The sequence below is a fragment of the Gopherus flavomarginatus genome, chromosome 10 (assembly GCF_025201925.1).
Source record: "Gopherus flavomarginatus isolate rGopFla2 chromosome 10, rGopFla2.mat.asm, whole genome shotgun sequence".
NCBI lineage: Eukaryota > Metazoa > Chordata > Testudines > Testudinidae > Gopherus > Gopherus flavomarginatus.
The window spans coordinates 17,071,190-17,086,059 of record NC_066626.1 but is presented as its reverse complement, the minus strand read 5'-3'; the positions used below and the strand labels follow the sequence as shown (position 1 = coordinate 17,086,059).

General features: G+C 42.0%; 2 protein-coding genes and 1 long non-coding RNA gene across 11 annotated transcripts in view; 2 read left to right on the top strand and 1 right to left on the bottom strand.

The window, feature by feature from the left end:
* UNC80 (unc-80 homolog, NALCN channel complex subunit) overlaps positions 1-4,005 on the top strand; it is a 197,581-nt gene extending 193,576 nt beyond the window's left edge. For all 7 annotated transcript variants that reach the window (XM_050916066.1, XM_050916068.1, XM_050916067.1 and 4 more), the window contains one exon: positions 634-4,005. In XM_050916066.1, coding sequence (XP_050772023.1) covers positions 634-903 — 270 coding nt within the window. In that variant the 3' untranslated portion in view covers positions 904-4,005. The remainder of the gene's footprint in view (positions 1-633) is intronic.
* Positions 4,006-4,096: 91 nt separating this feature from the next.
* On the bottom strand, positions 4,097-5,675 carry LOC127030184 (uncharacterized). Its single transcript, XR_007768328.1, has 2 exons — positions 5,524-5,675; positions 4,097-4,775 (listed from the first exon to the last, which is right to left on the bottom strand). It is a non-coding gene; the product is annotated as an uncharacterized LOC127030184 (long non-coding RNA).
* A 401-nt stretch (positions 5,676-6,076) lies between these two features.
* RPE (ribulose-5-phosphate-3-epimerase) lies at positions 6,077-13,684 on the top strand. 3 transcript variants are annotated; one of them, XM_050916213.1, is made up of 6 exons: positions 6,080-6,282; positions 10,746-10,825; positions 11,670-11,809; positions 12,299-12,433; positions 12,626-12,712; positions 13,253-13,684. In XM_050916213.1, exons 1-6 carry the CDS (start codon positions 6,161-6,163, stop codon positions 13,373-13,375), a joined length of 687 nt encoding a protein of 228 aa, XP_050772170.1. In that variant the 5' UTR covers positions 6,080-6,160; the 3' UTR covers positions 13,376-13,684. The 3 variants fall into 3 exon arrangements, with proteins under 3 accessions (XP_050772171.1, XP_050772170.1, XP_050772172.1); XM_050916215.1 differs by lacking the exon at positions 6,080-6,282 and adding an exon at positions 9,908-10,091; XM_050916214.1 differs by lacking the exon at positions 12,626-12,712 and having other exon boundaries at positions 6,077-6,282.
* The last annotated feature ends 1,186 nt before the right edge of the window (positions 13,685-14,870 follow it).

Here is a 14,870-nt window from a genome sequence, read left to right as displayed (position 1 = left end):
TAGCACTGGAGTCATGGCACATGGGCTTCAGCACAGACTAGCCACCTAAGTAAGTACCCAGGGTCCAGGACAGAGTTGTACAGTGCAGGCTGAGACTCATGCCACTACACTTTCACTGCTATTGGTACTCACACTAGCTAGAGTAAATCATATATCTAATTGCAGTAGGGTACCTTTAGAAAGAAGCTCTTTGTTGTGCACTGACTGCTGGAAAAAGTAGGTGTTAAACCCAGAATTTGGAGCCAGCCCAATGAGACACAGGTCTCTTTTCTGATGTCTTTTTACTGGTTCACCAGTGGGACACATCCTTGGCTATGAGCAGAAGAGACAGAAAAATCCATTTTGGAAAAGTTATGAAAAGAATTTCAAATTGCAGTGTCCTTTTAAGCAATGTTATCTTTGTAGTTTCTACTACAAATTCACCAGCCAGAAAAAAAATTAACTGTTTTTGCATAAAATTGTAGGGTTTTGTACCCTTTTAAACATTTCAAATAAACCAAGGGGCAGTTATGGTTTAGCCTTTATTAGTTAACAGATCTGAATATATTTTGCACACGTTGGTTTTTATTCTCCCCCCTACCCCCTTCTCTTCCCATGAGTTGGAGCCTGACCGCAACCTCTCCTTGATTTCAGAGTGAGGTGCTTCCCACTGAGAAGGAAAAAGAAACAGAGGAGGATTTGGAGCCTCGGCCAGCACAAGCACATAGTACCCCACCCACACAGCTCTCTGATACGGAGGACTTTGCAGGCCTTGAGACAACCAGCTTACTGCAACATGGAGACACTGTCCTTCACATCAGCGAGGACAATGGGATGGAGAATCCCCTCCTTACCAGCCACTTCAGCTTCACACATGTTGAGCTTGGTGAGACTGATGTTGACTTAGATGAGTCCCATGTTTAAATGTCAGGGAACTGCATTAGCATTCCCTAATGCTAATGGAGAGAGAATGTAGAGTCTTGGTAGAGAAACTGTATCTTCTCTATAGAGTTTCTTGATAACTACTGATGAACTAATCAGAAAGAGCACTTTATAGCCAGCAAGGGAAGATATCTAACAACCTATTTGCTATAGATTGGCAAATATGTTTTAGAAAACAAGCTAAGCCTTTTTGGCAAATCTAATTTGGTTCAGGGCAGACTGCAAAGACAAGAAGAGAATTCTAAAAAATTCTGCAGCTACATATCTGTTTTCCAAAATCTTGATCTGCCAGGAATCTACCGCTGTCTGTAGCTGCTCCAGTAAAATGCATTAGTTTAACATAGTAGACTGAAAAAACCCAACCTTTTTGAGGTTAGCCACTTTAACACTGCTCCCCCCGAAAGTTTATTTTTGTAATTTCAGAAGGGTTATGTAGTATCTGAATCCAAGACTCGCATGACTGAATATTAACAGTCAAAATGCTGACAATGAATATCGAACTAAAGATTGTTTTAAATAAACAGGCCTGTGATTGTGTTTTCTAATCCTCATAGCAATGGCACATACCATTGAATGATTAGAAAGATTTTTTTGGCACTGCAGACTTTAGCAGTGTTTACTTTTGTTTGCTGGTTTCATTGCACTCTGTAAGATAGTACCCTAGTGCTAGAAAAATAGTCACTCTGTGTAAAACTGAATACACTACATACTACAGAAAAGAATGCACATGCTGTGCTCAAGGGGAGTGGTCTGTAGATGACATAAATGGTACTATCTGTCCTGCTTAAATATATTAAGCAATTTATGTAAAAAACACAGCTAGAATGTGTGGACTTTCTAGTACAGGGCAACAACTTAATTGATGCAAATATCTACTCTGTATGCACTTGGAAATGTATATTTTAAGTAACGTATATAATCCATATTTTCACATTCCTGTAAACTAGGAATGGAAACTGCAGAGAATAGACCTGATGAAAGAATATATTTTCTGCACACTGAGATTGTATTTAAAAAGGCACCATTCTATGTGGGTATATGAATATGCACTAGTTATGACTCTGCATGTGTAGATATAAATGCATAATATTTATATGTATATCATGTCCCCTTTGGGAACTGACTGAAGTCATGGGTGAGTTATGTTCTGTGCTTCAGGATCATGGGATTAAACTGAAACAGGACTTGAGTCATTGACGTATGGGAAAGCTGCAGAATAGCTGTGAGGCATACTGTGAAGTTGCAAGCAACGTCCATATTTACGTGTGTTTGTATGTTCACATAAGACATTTTCAACTAACCTTGGTAGAATGAGATATTAGACCTTATAATTGTGGCATTATTTTGCATAGAAAAGTTATTTTTGATCACTTTTAAAGCTTTCTAAAATGTATTAGTTACGATATTTTTGACCTTTCAATTTGGACTCATGGTATTAAGACAACATGACTGTAAAGTTAAAATGATATGACCAAAAACAAAACAAAACCCACACCAAGCAACAACACCCAAGACCACCACTATATTTTTTTAAATAACGATTTTTTTCTAAAATCATTTTTTCTGTAAAACACTGGCATACACAGCCTATATGCTGGTCTGGTGCAGTATTACAAGTTTTATTGGCATTAATTTAGGATCAACTCCAGTACTGACTGGTGGCTTCAGTAATTTCAACCAATCAAACCTTTATACCTCACCATCATGTATCCTCTGCATATACATATGAGTCAATAGGAGCCTTGTGTGTGTACATCAGAGTACAGAAATGGGTCTTATATATTATTCGCGCTCTCTCTCTCTCTCACACACATACACATACACACACACACGTAAAACGGACACCTTAGCAACAACAAAATGTATTCTTTTCTCAAGCTTGTCTATTTAGGCCCCAGTCCAGAGGTGCTGAGCACTCTCTACTACTGTTGCCTTCATTGAGAGTTAAAGGCACTTTGCACCTCATAGCAAGCGCTAGTCACCTTGCAAGATTAAGCCCTTGCTGTACAGTGGGCAATCTTAAAGTGGTTTGTGGTCAAAAAAGTGTCTATGTTAAAATGGCACCTTGCTCAGCACAGATCATGGGTATTCTGAATGATAGCTGCTTATATCACTGACTTAAATATATCTGACTACTACTTACGTCTCTCAGCACTACAGACCCTGCACTGGATTCTTTCCTAGTGTTGGCATCATCAAAAGAATTAATTACATCCTGCATGTGGAATTGCTATTATTAACGATGACTCACAAATCAGAAAGAACACCGCTTCGCTTTCAGACCCCAGTCTGGGTTAACTGGCAGTTGGAGGGGGAAATATTTTACTCATAAACGAAGTAAATTTGATATAGAAATGACTGAGAGGAAATTAACATGAAACCCCATGTTGAATTTTGTAGTCACTTTTTCACTAATAATATACTTTAAAAGGAAGCATTTACATTAATGTGAGAGAGATGCCTTCCATATTCTAATTTAATTATAGAAAAATAACTGTGATTTACTACAATAAATTCAATATTTGTGATAAATGTTTCCATGAAGGTTGCCCACTGTTACAAGCTGAATCCATCTTAGGAAGCCATAGCAAGGACTAAAAATGCCTCTTTTTGAAATCCACCCTCCAACCAAACAAGTGCAGTGTATAAATGAAGATTATATTATTCAGGTGGCCCAGGAAAGGGCTATAATTTCATTAGGTAGTTATTAAGACAGGCTGATCAGTCTGTATACTTATAAATTTTACTTTCATATTGGTTGCACTTAATATTGTACTACTAAGGTGCATAAACATGTAATTTAGCAGAGTTTGTGCATTTTTCCAGTATCTCTATAAAGTGACTGGTATATTTCTGCTGTGAAGGAAAATTATGCTGCTTAATTAGTGTTAGAGGCCTTAAGTGCATGTCAAACGTCTGGCCCTTACAAATGTCTGTCAGTGTTTGGTTCTGTTGTGTTGCCTCAAAGTTTTAAACCAATTTGCAGTTGTCAAAAGGATTAAAGATAGAAAAGTCTGTTCACACTGATCATGTTCAACAAATAGTAATTAAAAGACAAGGCTCTGTTTAATCCTATTGTACAACATTAGACAAGTCTCCCTTTTTAAAAAGCACTATATCCTGCTATATGAGATTACTTTGCTCTGTTGCCAACAAAGTTTGTTATAATTTAATATGTTTATCTGTCATCTTTTAATATGTGCCTCGCTAGAACTTGCCATACATCCCTCCAGCCCCGCCTTTTAGAAAGGGGGGATCATTGTACTGAGAACTTCTGGTGTGATCCACTTGTTGTGTTCATTTGTGTCCTCTTAATATGACCTTAACTGTGCTGAATGTCTAGGTGTATTTATATGTACATGTATGTGCATAAGAATGTCACAGGATGTATTTGAAATAATACTATTGCCTAGATTTTTGAAGGAAAGATAATTGTATTCCAGAAGGAAAACATGATGTAGGTTTGAAACTGATCTTATCAATTTGTTTGGAAGTTCAAAAAACATCAAAACTAGAAACTCTTGTTGAGTTGAAACCCTAAAACCAAGTATAGGTTTATAAATGGTGTAGTTCCCTCCCAATCTCCAAATAAGGGCATTCTCTTTGAAATTTGAACAAATCTTAAGCTTTAACAAAAAGTGTTTTTTGACTTCCCATTACCAAAGAAATGTTTAGAGGGAAAGAAACAAAATATCAGAGAAGAAACCGATTACAATAGACCAACCTTCACAACCAAGTGGATATGTGATTTAAAATATTATCTCAGGGCAGTTAAGTAGGATATTACTTCTCATTTGCATTTTCTATTGTATTGGGAAGTAGTTAAGTCTTGCACTGAAGGGAAGGCAATCTTGCTGTGCCAAACAGAGAATAGAGTTTATTTGAAGCAAGTGAGATTTGAGGGCTTAAGGCAAATTCCTTACAGAGAACTGGATAAAAACATGTCAAGTTATATAATTTCCCCACATTACAACTGTAATTCATTTTCAGAATCAATGCAACTGGAGAACAAAAATTCCCATTAGTAAAAATGAAAGCCCTTTAAAAATAATTCGAAGGATTACAGACCGAAAATCTTATAGATCTAAAATGAGAAAACCATCTACTGTACTTCCCAAAAGTACCTAATAGCGAAGTCTGTGATGTATACCAAGTGACCAAAGACCAGGGATAAAATACAAATAATAGAAATGTCTGAATTATGTTTATGAAAGAGATTATAAGAGTTTAATGTTTGAATATGCACAAATAATAAAATATATCACAAATATTTAATGTGGTATGAGATTTTTGTTAGGCCTTACCATGGCTGCTACTTCCAGAGAGGGCCTCCATCTTTCCAAACTTTGTCTTTGCTGGAGCTGACATTCTCTAATAAGACTTTTCTTACTGCGATTCCCTCCAAATGCCCCACAGCTAACAACCAATGTGGTGTATTTGCCACGTTTGGAGTCCTGGCCATCATTTATTGCACTCATATTACGCTTCTGAATGGGTTACTTTGGAAATCAAGCTAATACTCCCCCTTTCTTTTATTTTCCCTAAACATTTGACTGTCTCTTCCTAAGCTGATGATAACCCATCATTCAGGTAGGTATATACCTCTGCTTTGGCCTACATGAGACACAAAGCTGGGTGAAAGCAGCTGGCTCGGCACGGTGCGCCAGAACTCAGGGAAGAGTGAGTTTAGCTGATGACAGTATCGCTGGAACTTGGGGACTCCCGCTGGCTGCGTTATGCCATGGAAGCCGCTACCTGACTTCCCCCCGGGCAGCAGCCCTGGGCAGGCGAGCTGCAGGTGTGAACCTGACGAAGAGGACCAGCAGCAGGGCCACGCTGGGTCACACCAAGGGTCCCGCCAGCAGCCGGAGCCCTGCAGAGGGAGTGACCAGCAGGGCAGCCAGGCTCAGGGACACTAGCCAGGGCCAGCTGTGTGCCCGGCGCTGCGGGAGGGGCTCGCCTCTCCCCCTCCCGCCCATCATGGTCTTTGCACCGCCCCTCAGGGGGCGGGTCTCCACTGCTACCCCGCTCCCTGGCGCCGGGAGGGACGCCAACGGCTGATGTAGCGCGCCTGCGCCAGCCTTTCTCCAGGCCCCGTGTTGCATTATGGGGCGAGTAGTCCCTGCCATTCCGCAAGCCGCGGCAGAACTACACCTCCCAGGATCCCCGGGGAGGGGGTTGTGGCGTCCCTCAGTCTGTCGCGCCAGCGCCTCGCTCAGAGCCCGGTGGCGGGGCGGCCATGGCGTCAGGGTGCCGGATCGGCCCGTCCATCCTCAACAGCGACCTGGCGGCGCTGGGCGCCGAGTGCGGCCGCATGCTGGACTCCGGGGCGGACTACCTGCACCTGGACGTGATGGACGGGTAACGGCCGCGGCGCGGCGCGCGCTTCCGCCTCGAGCCCGAGCCCCGCCCCCCCGGTGCCCGGCCCGGGGCGGCTGCAGCCCGGGCGCTGCTCTGCGCGCGTGGCGGGCTCGCTGCTGAGGGGAGGCTCCGGGGGGCGTTTGCCGCGCGCCCTTGGGGGGGGGGGGTGGCTCAGCGCCTCGCTGGGGCCGGGGCCGGCGGCGGCGCTGCTCCCAGGCAGCCTTCGCAGGGCCTCGCTGAGGGCGTGGCCGTGGCCGGTGAAGTGCAGCCCTGCCCGGGCAGCGCCCTGCGCACCCACAGTGGGAAACCCGCGGCTGGGCGATTGCTGTGGAGACATTTGGGCTCCGGCCGTAGAGCCCTGGGAGGGCGCGAGGGTCTCAGAGCTGCGGCCTGAACCCCGAAGTCTGCATCGCAATTGAACAGCCCTTTAGCCCGAGTCAGCTGCCACGCGCCCGCGGCGGGCGCCTGAGTGCGGTGTGGACACCCCCGCGTGAGGGCTCGGGCTGCCTGGAACCAGTGGCAGGAGCCTGTCAGATCAGCTGTGGTGAGGGCGCGTCCTTCCCTAATGGTTAGCGAACAGGAAGCGTGAGCTTTCCATAGACATGTGGGCTGGAGGGACCTCAGGAAGTGTCAGGGCCAGCCCCTTGCTGAGGCAGCGCCAGCAAACTTAGACCATCCCTGACAGGTCTTTAGCGAACCTGGTCTTAAAAATTCCCAGTGTTGGGGGTCCCACGACCTCCCTTGGAAGCCTAGTCCAGGGTTTAGGTACCTTACAAAGGTTTTCCTAATACCAATCTAAATCCCTCTTATTGCAGATTAACTACTTGTACTACAGCAGTGAAGGACACTTCATCACTGTCCTTTTTAAAACAGCTCTTATCATAAAAACGGCCACATACTGGGTCAGACCAAAGGCCAGTATCCTGTCTTCCAATAGTGGCTAATATCAGGTGCCGCAGAAGGATTGAACACACCAGGTCTTCATCAAGTGATTCATCCCATCGCCCGTTCCCAGCAAATAGAGGTTAGGGACACCATCCTGACTAATAGCTAGTGATGGACCTGTCCTCCATGAATTTATCTAGCTGGTTTTTTGAACCCTGTTATAGAGTGGCCTTCACAACATCCTTTGACAAAGAGTTCCACAGGTTGACTGTGCGTTGTGTGAAGAAATACTTCCTTTTTTTTTGTTTTAAACCTGCTGCCTATTAATTTCATTTGGTGACCCCTAGTTCTTGTGTTATGAGGAGTAAATAACACTTCCTTATTTACTTTCTCCACACTAGTCATGATTTTATAGACCTCTGTTATATCCCCCGTTATATCGTCTCTTTTCCAAGCTGAAAAGTCCCAATCTTATTAATTTCTCCTCATACACCAGCAATTCCATACCCCTAATAATTTTTTTGTTGCCCTTTTCTAAACCTTTTCCAATTCCAATATATCTTTTTTGAGATGGGGCGACCACATCTGCACACACTATTCAAGATGTGGGCGTACCATGGATTTATATAGAGGCAATATGATATTTTCTGCCTTATCTATCCATTTCCTAATGAGTCCCAATATTCTGTTTGCTTTTTGACTGCCACGGCACATTGAGTGGATGTTTTCAGAGAAGTATCGACAATGACTGCGAGATCTCATTCTTGGGTGGTAACAGCTAATTTAGACCCCATCATTTTATATGTATAGTTGGGATTATATTTTCCAATGTGAATTACTTTGCATTTCATCTGCCATTGTCACCCGGTTTTGTGAGGTCCCATTCTAACTCTTCACAGTCTACTTTGGACTTAACTATCTTGAGTAGTTTTGTATCATCTGCAAATTTTGACTATTTTTTCCAGATCATTTATAAATATGTTAAATAGTACTGGTCCTAGTACAGACTGTGGAATATCATTATTTCTCTCATTCTGAAAACTGACCATTTATTTCTACCCTTTGTTTCCTATCTTTTAACCAGTTACCAGTCCATAAGATGACCTTTCCTCTTATCCCATGACATCTTACTTTGCTTAAGAGCCTTTGGTGAGGGACCTTGTGAAAGGCTTTCTGAAAATTTATGTACACTATATTCCCCTTGTCCATATGCTTGTTGATCCCTTCAAAGACTTCTAGTAGATTGATGAGGCATGATTTCCCTTTACAAAACCCCTGTTGACTCTTCCCCAACAAATCATGTTAATCCGTGTGTTTGATAAGTCTGTTCTTTACTATAATTTCAACCAGTTTGCCTGGTACTGAAATCAGGCTTACCAGCCTGTAATTGCTAGGATCCTCTTTAAAACCCTTGTTAAAAATTGGTGGCAGATTAGCTATCCTCCAGTCATTTGATGCAGAAGCTGATTTAAATGATAGGTTATATACCACAGTTAGTAGTTCTGCAATTTCACATTTTACTTCCTTCAGAACTCTTGGGTGAATACCATCTGGTCCTGGTGACTTATTACTATTTATCAATTTGTTCCCAAACCTCCTCCAATGACACCTCAGTCTTTAACAGTTCCTCAGATTTGTCGCCTAAAAAGAATGGCTCAGGTTTGGGAATCTCCCTCACATCCTCAGCCGTGAAGACGGATGCCAACAATGTGTTTCATTTCTCTGCAATGGCTTTATCATCCTGGAGGGCTCCTTAGAATCGCAATCATCCCAGAGACCTACTAGTTGTTTAGCAGACTCCCTGCTTCTGATTCACTTAACATTCTTTTTGCTATTACTTTTTGACACTTTGGCTAGCTGTAGTTCAAATTCTTTTTTGGCCTTCCTAATTACATTTTTATACTTCATTTGCCAGAGTTTATTACTCCTTTCTGTTTTCCTCACTAGGATGCCTTTTTGCTTCTCACTGCTTCTTTTACTTTGATGTTTAGCCATGGTGGCACTTTTTTGATCCTCTTAAATATAAATCCCAAATTTAAAAACATAAGTTGAGCCTCTTATGGAAACTTTTTAAAGGCCGCATGAAGCTTGCGGGGATTTCACTTTTGGCACTGTACCTTTTAATTTAACTAACTTCCTCATTTTTGTGTAGTCCCACTTTCTTAAATTAAGCGCTACTGTAGTGTTTTTCCTACCGCAGGGATGTTCAATTTAATTATATTGTGGTCACTATTACCAAGTGATTCAGCTATATTTGAAGAGTATTATCAAATCCCCTCCCTTCCCTCCAACACAGACACACTTTTCTTTTCTCAAGAACAAGCATGCCCAGTTTTTCAACCTTTCATCATAGATCAGGATTTCTAAACCTTGTATCTTGTTTGTCGCTTTCCTCTGGACTCTGTCCATTTTGTCCACATCTTTCCTAAAGTATGGTGCCCAGACTGGACAAGAACTTCAACTGAGGCCTCACTTATGCCAAGTAGAGCAGGACAGTTACCTCCCACCCCTTACATATGACACTCCTGTCAATACACCCCTGAAAGATACTGGCCTTTTTTTGCAAGTGCATCATATTATTGACATATTCAATTTGTGATCCACTATAACCCCCAGATCCTTTTCAGCAGTGCTATGATCTAGCCAGTTATTCCTGTTGTGTAGCTGTGCATTTGATTTTTCCTTCCTAAGTGTATTACTTTGCATTTGCCTTTCTTGAATTTCATATTGTTGATTTCAGATCAATTCTCTAATTTGTCAAGCTTGGTTTGAAATCTAATCCTGTCCTCCAAGATGCTAGCACCCCTCCCCTCTTTTTGTCATCTGCATATTTTCCACTCCATTATCCAAGTTATCCAAAATATTAAATAGTACCGGACCCATGGCTGATGTGTGAACCCCACTAGATTGACAGCAAACCATTGGTAACTACTCTTTGAGTATGGTCTTTCAATCAGATAGATAATAGTTTTATCCAGATTGTATTTCCCTAATTGGATTATGAGAATGTCATATGGAATTGTGTCAAAAGACTTACTAAAATCAAGACACATCGTGTCTTGCGTCCCCTCTATCTACTAAGCTAGTAACCCTGTCAAAGAAGGAAATTAAGTTGCTTTGGCATGATTTGTTCTGGACAAGTCTATGCTAGCTAGTGCTTATAACCCTATTATTAGAGCCCTACCAAATTCACAGTCCGTTTTGGTACATTTCAGTAACAGGATTTTTAAAATGTGAAATTTCAGTTTCAGATATTTAAATCTGAAATTTCATGGTGTTGTAATGCGGGTGAGGGGGTCCTGACCCAAAAGGGAGTTGGGGGGGTTCCAAGGTTTTGTATGGGGGGTTGCAACATTGACACCCTTATTTCTGCGCTGCTGATGGTGATGGCGCTGCCTTCAGAGCTCCCTGCAGCTGGGAGAGGTTAATTGTATTAACGACACTGCTTCTTGAACATAGTCTATAAAGATCTGTTTTTATATTTCCTATAAATGTAGGTCAATATAAAATTCCTTACTTTAGTCACCATACAGTAAAACAATATCAAGCCTAATAAAGTGTTTTTTTCTAATTGGTAGGCACTTTGTTCCGAACATCACATTTGGACACCCTGTAGTAGAGAGCCTTCGAAAGCAGCTGGGTCAGGATCCTTTCTTTGGTAAGGACTTCATTTTTCCAAATTCTTGAGTATGTGTTGTTATAATGACAGAAGAAACCACAAAACATTGTGGGTTTGAATCCTCACCTGTGGCCTGTAAGCTCAGGCCACAACTCAATGTGGTAACCTCAAAACTGTTTTGCTGCTCCCTAAAACCAGTCCCAGGATTGTGTTGTCTTAGTTTAGAATAGCCTTACCCGGGGGCTATGATGGTGGTAGGAATCATTGGAAGTTGGTTACAACACATCCCCGTACATGTGCGGAAAGTCAAGGAGGGCTGGTGTAGAGCCAGCTATGTCAGATGAGGATTTTCCCAGGTTTACAACCTCTTTCTAGAACTTGAGTAGCACAAAGGAGCCATGTCCTGGGCCTCAAGTTTGGGGATTACAAAATATTTATAGCCAAGCAAAACGCTGTAAAAATACGGTTTCCTTTTTAGCTAAACTAAGTCAGAGGGAGGGGAGAATGTATTATGTAAGCTACAGCTTATTTGCTTTTTAGTACTTTAAAGAAACACACTCCCATGTCACTATAATGTAATCAATGTCCTATTAAGCTTGAGTAGTAATTACTAAACATATCCAATACTACCAATGTTGAGCATAGATTTATTGTCTGAATTTGTTTTGTAAAAATAAATAAGCACTCATTTGAACAGCTTGTGCTGTTGCTACTCTTTTTGAGCTCTGAGTGCATGCTTTGAGTGTGCATCTTCTGTAATGATTAAAGCAGCTGATACGGCATATGAATTACAGATAGTCCACATATTGGTATATTTTGGTGAATGATGCATGCCCAATGTATCTTGCTTACTCATGCTTCTGCTCTTCCTGATTCCTTTCAGATATGCACATGATGGTTGCCAAGCCGGAGCAGTGGGTGAAACCAATGGCTGTAGCAGGTGCAAACCAGTACACTTTTCACCTAGAGGCTACAGACAATCCAGGGGCACTGATTAAAGACATTCGGGAAAATGGGATGAAGGTGAGGAGCTGGTGTGGCAAGAGTATGTGCTGCATTGCAGTAGCTGCCTCCCTCTGGCATTGAAAGATCTGGGCAATAATGTTCTTGAGGACTAATGAAATGAAAGCAATTTATATCTGAACAGAAGTCCTGGAGACAAAGTGGAATCTTGCTTTAATGCAGTGGTCCCCAAAGTGTGAGGTGCACAGACAGAGGGCCACCCAGCTCTGCTCCAGGCCAAGCCCTAGCTTCCACTCCTGCTCCCAGCTGCAGCTCCGTCTCCTGGGGGCCATGGACTGGTTACATTATGGGTGGTGGACCATTGCTTTAATGCAATCAATACGTTTTTGCCTTTATTTGGAATATTATGTAGGCTCAATTCTGTTCACAATATTTAACCGGTAATTTTTTTAAGCTTGCAGTAGCCAGTATCAGAGTAATGCTAACACAGGTGCAAGGCCTCCTTTGTCCTACAGATGCATTTTCATTTATCTTTCCCTCCTTCCGCAGGTTGGCTTGGCCATCAAACCTGGAACTGTAGTTGAATATTTAGCACCATGGGCCAATCAGATAGACATGGCTTTGGTGATGACAGTAGAACCTGGATTTGGAGGGCAGAAGTTCATGGAAAACATGATGCCAAAGGTAGATACTGATTGTGTTTTATTAAATGGAACTAGTCTGTTTCTACTCCCTATGCCTTGACAACTGGGAAGGGAGATGACATTAACAAAAAATCCTTAATCATTTAAATGTTAGAAATTATATAGACCTGGGGAGTATCTGTGTAAAATCAAGTGCTTAACTTTTGTGGGTTTTTTTGTATGGGTGCTTTAGATTCAGTGGCTGAGGACACAATTTCCTTCCTTGGATATTGAAGTAGATGGTGGTGTGGGGCCAGACACCATCCATAAATGTGCAGAGGTAAGCTTTAAGAACTGAACAGCACAGACTCGTCTCCTTTAGAGACAGTCATTCTGTGCATGAAATTGTAATCGCCCTGCTGGGTCTTTCATTTTGGCCATTTGCTTTGTTTTAGAATTATAAAGGGACGGCAGGAGATCATCTAGTCCAACCTCCAATTAAATCATCCAACAGATTTTGCCCTATATCCCCTTCAAGGATTGAGCTCACAACCCTGGGTTTAGCAGGCTACTGCTCAAACTACTGAGCTATCCCTTCCTTGATAGGCTACTATACCATGACCTAACCTACAGCACTTGGTTTGTCACCCTCTGCTCAGGATAGAACCAGAACTAACCTAGGCTGCAGGAAAGCTGTTTGGGGAAATAACACCCTTTTCTCGCTAGAGTAATTTTTTTGAAGTCTGATGAAGTCCATGCATGTTCCAAGTGGACAGTAGTTACCTACCTTTTCTAATACAAAATTTTCACTAGTTAGAGTGTATGGGGATTATATGGTGGTAGTCCATATTACACAGCTGGCTGGTTAACCTTCTTCCAGGCAGGAGCAAACATGATTGTGTCTGGCAGTGCTATTATGAAAAGTGAAGATCCTAGATCTGTCATCAACCTCCTGAGGAATGTGTGTTCAGAAGCTGCTCAGAAACGTTCCCTGGACCGATGAGAGCGTCTACTCATTCCAAGGCAGCTTGGGTGTGAACGGGTTCTATTCCAGTATGGAAACATTGCTGCTGAACCAGGTCTGCAGCACTGAAGAATTGCTCCTTCACTGCAAGCAGCGGTTTTGCCAGGGCTGGAAATACAATCAGCCAGTGCTATCCCTTAAATTGACTTATTTTATAGCAGATAACAGGTATTGGATGGAAACAAAATTGTGAGTTTTTGCTTGAAAGGTGTGGAAGACTAAGAGTCTGCTCTGTGCATTCCTACAAAACTGTTTCAATGTTTGAAATAAAACACTGGTGATAAGTCATCTTACAACTAGCAAAACTCATCTGTTAGCTGTTTATGTGCACTCCAGGATGAACCAGTCTTCCCCAAGAAAGAGCATCTTTCCAGAAATAAGTTCATTAACTTAGACAGGTATGTACACCCCAATAAAGTTATGGAACAATATTTCAGTCTCACAGCGGGAAATAAAAAGTTTGAAAAATTAAGTCTCTTGGCCTAGTTTTCACAGGCGGTATCCTTATGACTAGCTAGTGAAAACTTTCCAAGATAAATGATCTGAAGGTACAGTTATTAGATTAGACATTGATTCCTGAAGTTTTTACAACAAACTTCATTGTAGAAGAGTGGATTTTGTCACCAGCAGTGAATAATAACTTGCCTGCTATTGTGGGTTAACAAAATTTTAATTATTGCACAGTGAGCAGCAGGGTATTGTCTCTCATTTATACAAAAACACATGGGGATCCTAAGCCAGGTCTTTTGCATTCTAGTTATTCAGATGACTAATCATGGATTGCCTGAAGGATACTACATTTACCTATGTCTGGAAGACCAAGCAGCTACTTCAGCTGTTGCCTGTGTATAAAATGTAATAACCAGCATCCTTGACTTACAGAAGGGCCAGTAGAGAGGAAGTAGGATAATTTAGATGCACAGGGTGAATCTGCTTCAGCTGTTCAGTTTCTAAGCAACGATAGTCGAGAGAGGTAGGACGGGTTCAAGAATTTCTCTAGCTAGTCTCTCTGAAAAACCATGTTGGAGATGTATGTACAAAAAAGCCAAAGCCCCCCTTTGGTGCTGCATAAAGAAAGTTATTAGAGGGAACATTTTTGCACACTCCTTCCCAGTACCCCAATTCAAATGAGATACTACAGGTGTGGGGGCAGCTTGTGTAAACATAGCCACTCTAGCTCCCTCAGTAAAAGCAGATGTGAGGATGCCACAAAAGTACCCAGGGGCTCAGACAGGCTTGTGAAGCCAGGGCCAAGGCATCCTCAATGCTGTTAGTAAGCCAGCTAGAGTTTAAACGGAACCAAGTCAGGGATAACTGTCAGTATTGGATCATTGGTGAACAGCAAGTTTGAGCAACTTTTCCAAATACAGTATAACTAGCTGCCATCACACAGTACCCCCAAAACTATCAGAGAGAATGTTTAACTGCAGGCAGTCCCGTGTTGTCATTTAACACCCTTTCAGTTAAAAAAATA

Bases quoted from the DNA above. Each gene is read 5' to 3' on its own strand.
- RPE (XM_050916213.1), top strand. From the start codon at position 6,161: ATGGCGTCAGGGTGCCGGATCGGCCCGTCCATCCTCAACAGCGACCTG. The intron at 6,283-10,745 runs GTAACGGCCGCG...TCTAATTGGTAG, and splicing joins CACCTGGACGTGATGGACGG to GCACTTTGTTCCGAACATCA. The intron at 11,810-12,298 runs GTGAGGAGCTGG...CTCCTTCCGCAG, and splicing joins TTCGGGAAAATGGGATGAAG to GTTGGCTTGGCCATCAAACC.